The sequence below is a fragment of the Pipra filicauda genome, unplaced genomic scaffold (genome assembly GCF_003945595.2).
Source record: "Pipra filicauda isolate LSUMZ 115617 unplaced genomic scaffold, ASM394559v2 scaffold1490_size11874_pilon, whole genome shotgun sequence".
Lineage (NCBI taxonomy): Eukaryota > Metazoa > Chordata > Aves > Passeriformes > Pipridae > Pipra > Pipra filicauda.
The window spans coordinates 5795-11875 of NW_024103974.1; the positions used below are offsets into that span (position 1 = coordinate 5795).

The 6081-nt window shown below is 44.5% G+C and overlaps 1 protein-coding gene across 1 annotated transcript; it reads left to right on the forward strand.

The window, feature by feature from the left end:
- Positions 1-4873: 4873 nt before the first annotated feature.
- On the forward strand, positions 4874-6067 carry LOC120322735 (the record flags this gene model as incomplete). The annotated part of the gene is made up of 1 exon (XM_039378816.1): positions 4874-6067. A coding segment is annotated over exon 1 (1029 nt), but the record flags the coding sequence as incomplete, so codon positions are not given.
- Positions 6068-6081: the final 14 nt, after the last annotated feature.

Consider the following 6081-nt stretch of genomic DNA (forward strand, 5'->3'; position numbering starts at 1 on the left):
CGTATGATGACGCTCAATACGATCCCGTCGCTGATGACCCAGAGGGTGTCACTTGCACAATGCCCATGTGGAAGAAGATAATCCAGGGTGCTCCTGCATCATATGTTCATACCTTGGCAGGAATAATGCTTCCAAACACGCAAGAAACGCTTGTGGGCACGCTGTGTACAGTGTCCCATGTTCCCTTTGGTTCCAGGAGGCCCCAGGGTATTCCAATGGCCCCTGGATTCCAGGAGATTCCACAGTGTCCTGGGGTTCCCTTGTCTCCCTGAGTTTTGACAGTGTCTCGGGGTCCCTTTGTTCCCAGGAGGTTCCTTTGTTTCCATTAGGCCCTGCCATGTCCCAGACTCCCTTTGGTTCCATGAGGTGCTGCAGGGTCACAGTGTCCCCTTTATTCCATGAGGTTCTGCCATGTCCCAGGGTTCCTTTGGTTCCATGGGATTCCAAAGGGCCAAAACTCCCTGGTTCTTATCCTTCCAAAATGTGTGGGCCCATTCTATCCCTGCCTGGGATGGAGCCCCATTGTGTTTCTGCAGGAATGGATCCATGGCCATCCAGCCACTGCCCCAATTTAATGCTGCACAAACGTCACTGCAGGCCCGACCCTGGATGCAGGAACAGTCTGGGAACTCCAGGCCTGCTGACATTCAGCAGAGCCAGTCGGGGTCCCAAAGAGCACAAGTGATTGACTGTGTTGCACAGCAATTTAAATTAGTAGTAGAATGGCTAAGGCTTAGTAGAAGAGTAGGCCTAGAAAGCAACTTTGTTTGTGTGTGAAGTGGAAACCATAATCAAAGGATCTAGTCAGGCATGTATGCAACGATTTGTTACCTAGGATGTGGTTAAGGTCTGTTAAACAGTTTCTAGGGATAAGACAACTTAAGCAGATTTATGATTGGAGTAGATGATTATTAATTGTTATCAGTATGAAGTATGAGCTTGTTTGTAACTGCACCTGGTTTGCTGTGGAAACTGTAACTGGTTTGCCGTGGAAACTGCACATAAACTTGTTTGTGTATAAAAGCTGAACTGAAAATGAGGGTCTTCGGAATCCTGACTTTGGACGCTAGTCCTCAGGTTCCCGGGGCCCCGAATAAAGCACCGCATAAACCGGCACTCTGTTGGTTTGTGTTTCTTCTGGTTACGGGCAACAGTTTTCTGGCGACCCAGATGGGACTCCGGGGGTAGCTGGGGCGGCTCACGCGCTGATCTACTCCACGCCGGCAACCAGGTGATTTCTGGGGAGACATCGACCCGTGCCCGACCCCGCGCCCGCCGGACAACCCATCCAGGTAAGCCCGGAGGTGCTTTATTCTTTTAGGTTTGTTGGTTGGGAGCCTGCCTATAAGACGGGACCGCTAGTTACCCGCTAGGTTGGGCTAAAGGTACCTCGGTTGGGAAGCCTAGGCGCTGGTCGTAAGACGTAGCGAAAGCCGCGCTGTACCAGCACTCGCCACTCAGAGGGAGAATTGGCGAGTTGGTTTTGGTTTTGGTTTTGGAATATGTACTTGGTTTATGTGGTTGTGTTGTCGTGCTGGTCGTTAAACGTATTGTTTTGTATGGTTGTGGTATTGTGAATTTGAGGAATTCACATTGTGGTGTATTGTGAATTTGAGGAATTCACATTACGGTGTATGTGTGAGCCGGTATGATGCCGTTTAAAACTTTTAGAGCATTATCTTGTGCAGAAAAAGATATCCCTAGCGATTCTCCGCTTGGTTGCTTGTTAAAACATTGGAAGGAGGGAAATTTTGGACAAGAGTTAAACAAGAAACAATTGATTGATTACTGTAATAATGTATGGCCTCAGTATGAGACAGAAGGAATGCAGTGGCCTAGAAATGGTTCATTGACTTTGGAAATTATAACCCCTTTGATGCGATATTTACGAGAGAATGAGAAGTGGGATGAAATACCGTATCTGGACTTGTTTTATTATTTAGAACATAACACTGAGTGGCAAAAAGAATGTGGTATTTTAGTGTTGAAAGAACTGAAACTGGAGGATGATAAATGTAAAGAATGTCAAGAGCGGAGTATAATGATATTGAAAGGATTGGATGATAAATATGAGCGGAAAATACGGTTTTCAGAACCAGAGGAGGATGTGTCTTTGTTAGTCTCCCCCGGTAGAACTCCAAGTGCGCCCTCGAGAGATAGTCTCCCTTCACGTGAGAAGGCACGGTCGCCCTCCATGCCCCCGTTAGAATCGTCCTCGGATGAGGAAGAAATGAAAGAACGAGGATATTATGTTGATAGAACTCCGCTAGCAGAACGGATTCGAAAGGGGCGAAAAGAAAGGGGAAGGACTAGAGAAAGGAGACGGGGAGGGGGAAGGGAGGCAGACGGGTCGCTCTCACCCCCTAGATTGATGGCCCCTTTGCGGGAGGCAATTGGAGCAGACGGAAAGAAAGTCATGGTAAAAGTTCCTTTTTCACCTAGTGATTTATTAATTTGGAAACAGTCTGCTGGAACATATAGAGAAAACCCGGAGCGGGTGGCTCGTATTATAAAAATGGTTATAAAAACTCAAAACCCAGACTGGAATGACTTGCAAGTATTGTTAGATACAATTTTGGACTTGACAGAAAAGGAAATGGTATTAAAGGTGATGGTAGAAAAAGCGAAAGAAAGAATAAAAACTTTGCCCAAGGGAGTGCGGGGAAATGTGAATGATTTTGTACCGCGGGAGGATCCCGAATGGGATCCGGAGGTGGACAAAGATTATAGAAGGTTAAAAGTTTATCAAGAATTATTGGTGGAGGGAGTACAAAAGGGGATACCGAAAACGCTGAATTGGTCAAAATTATATTCAGTAAGGCAAGATAAGGGGGAATCCCCTTCAGCCTTTTTGGAGAGGTTAAAAGAGACAGCTCGGAAATATACAGATTTGGATGTTGAAGCTGAATCAGGGAAATTGCAATTAGCATTGATTTTTATGGGACAAGCACAAGAAGACATTAGAAAGAAATTTCAGAAGTTGGAGGGTGCGGAGACGAGGAATTTGGAAAAATTATTAGAAGTGGCATGGAAAGTGTACAATAATAGAGAAAGGGAAACTACTAAGAAGCAGCAGACAAGTTTGTTAGCACTCCTGCAAGCTCCAAGAGAGAACAATGGGGCCGGTAGCCATAGAGGAAGAGGTCGTGGTAATAGGGGAAGGGGAGGAATGGGTAGAGGATTTAATAATCAATTAGGATTTGGAAATCAATATGGGGGAGGACGTGGTAGAATAGGACTAAATCAGTGTGCTCTTTGTAAAGGACAAGGACATTGGAAAAATGAATGCCCTTTGAATGCTGGAAATGGATTGAACCCATGGAATCCTCAGAGCCTTGCAAATCCGCAAAACCCTGCTGGTATGGGCACGCCACAAGGTGTCGCCCAAGCATTTATGTTAGGGAATTACGGAAGACAGAGTCGGCTAGATTCAGACTTAAAGGTTGTTTTAGAAGTAGAGGGGAAGCCGACGGAATTTAGGATAGACACTGGAGCTAGTTTTTCGGCAATGAATAAACTGATGGGGCCACTAAGCGATTCAACTGCATGGGTGGTAGGAGTTTCTGGACAGGTAGAAGAAAAAGCGTTTCTGCGACCCTTAGATATCAAATTTAGAGGAAAAGAATTAGACCACCAGTTTTTGTATATGCCCAACAGTCCTGAATGTTTACTAGGAAGAGATTTGCTTTCAGCCTTGCAAGCTAAAATTATATTTGAAGAAGGGAGAGTTAAATTGGAAATTCCGGAGGAGAACTTAGCAAAAATTTTTGTTGTAAATGAAGTAGAAAAAGAAGAGGTACCTCAGGAAATAGAACAAGCAGTAGTGCCTTGGGTATGGGAAACAGGGGTCCCTGGAAAATCCAAAGCTGCTACCCCAGTTAGAATAGAATTAAAAGAGGGAGCACAACCCGTTAGAGTAAAACAATACCCAATTAGTTTAGAAGCTAGAAAAGGAATAGCTCCAATGATCACACAGTTTTTAATTTTAGGGATACTAAAAGAATGTGAGTCAGAATTTAATACCCCCATATTTCCGATTAAAAAACCAAATGGTAAGTATAGGTTAGTGCAAGACTTGAGAGCAGTAAACCGTATCACAAAAGATATCCACCCGGTTGTAGCTAACCCTTACACCTTGTTAACATCTGTTTCTGAGAAATTTCAGTGGTTTACAGTGATTGATCTAAAGGATGCCTTCTTCTGCATACCACTGGCACGGGAAAGCTGGAAAATCTTTGCCTTTGAATGGGAGAACCCAGAGACTGGACGGAAGCGACAACTTACTTGGACTCGGTTACCACAAGGATTTAAATGCTCACCTACGATATTTGGTAATCAGCTAGCAAAGGAGCTTGAGGAATGGAAGACTACACAGGTAAAAGAATCTCCTTTTTCATATATAATACTTCAGTATGTAGACGACATCTTTTTGGGAACTGAAAACGAGGGACTCTGTCGTCAATTAACCATTGAACTGTTAAACATGCTGGGACAAGCAGGCTACCGAGTCTCAAAAGAAAAAGCACAACTAGTAAAACAGAAAGTTATTTATCTAGGATGTGAAATCTCCCAAGGAACCCGACGCTTAGGAACAAATAGGGTTCAAGCAATATGTGCTATCCCTGTGCCCCGAAATAATCAGGAACTGAGATCTTTTTTAGGAATGGTCGGATGGTGCAGACTGTGGATTCCCAACTTTGGACTAATTGCCAGACCCTTATATGAAGCAGTAAAGGAGCCCAAGCTGACCTGGGGGACGAAGCAAGAGAAAGCGTTCCAGGAATTGAAGAGAGCCCTCCAGGAAGCACCTGCCCTGGGACTGCCGGACCCAACCAAGGAGTTTCAGCTCTATGTCTGTGAGAGACAACGAATGGCTTTAGGAGTCCTCACTCAGCGTCTAGGATCCTGGAAAAGACCTGTTGGATATTTCTCCAAACGGCTAGACGCAGTAAGTGGGGGATGGCCAGGGTGTCTCAGAGCTGTGGCAGCAACGGTTATTTTAATACAAGAAGCACGAAAATTGACTCTGGGAAAACACATGGTAGTGTACGTACCCCACATGGTCATAGCAGTTTTGGAACAAAAAGGGGGGCATTGGCTTTCATCTAGCCGTATGTTACAGTATCAAGCTTTGTTGAGAGAACAAGATGATGTTGAACTGAAAATCACTAACCATCTCAACCCAGCAGAATTCCTTAGGTCTACACAGGAAGAAGGTATTCTGGAGCATGACTGTGTAGAGACCATTGAACAAGTCTACGCGAGCAGAAGAGACTTGAAGGACGAGCCATTGGCAGATCCTGACTGGGAATTGTTCACTGATGGATCTAGCTTTGTGGAGAACGGCACCAGGTATGCTGGGTATGCAGTGGTCACTGAACAAGAAGTGATAGAAGCAAATGCACTACCCCCAGGTACGTCTGCACAAAAGGCCGAAATATGGGCATTGGTGAGAGCTTTAATATTAAGCCAAGGAAAGAGAGTTAACATATGGACTGACTCCAAATATGCTTTTGGGGTAGTTCATGTTCACGGAGCACTCTGGAAAGAGAGAGGACTTCTTACTTCTCAAGGGACAACGATTAAACATCGGGAAGAAATTTTACAATTGCTAGAGGCAATACACAAGCCCTCAACAGTGGCAATAATGCATGTTAAAGGACATCAGAGAGATCCCGGACGAGAATTTCGAGGTAATCGACAGGCTGACCAAGCGGCTAAGCAGGCCGCAAGAGAAGTATGGACTCAGATGGTTCTTTTGCCTGTTCGAAATAATCCAGCAATACCATATATGGAAGAAAAACCACATTATTCACAGGAAGATGAAAAATTAGCTCAAATGACAAATGCAAAGAAAAATGTTAAAGGGTGGTACATTTCCCCCATAGGACAAGTGATTCTACCTGTCAGAATAATGAAAGCAGTGCTTGAAACAGAACACAATAAGTGCCACTGGGGTGCAGAAGCATTGGTAAAATTTTTGAAAAATGAGGTTCTCTCAAACCAGATGTTAACATTGGCAAAAAGGGTAAATGCAATGTGTCCTATGTGCATAAAGAATAACCCAGTAGTCAGAAAGCA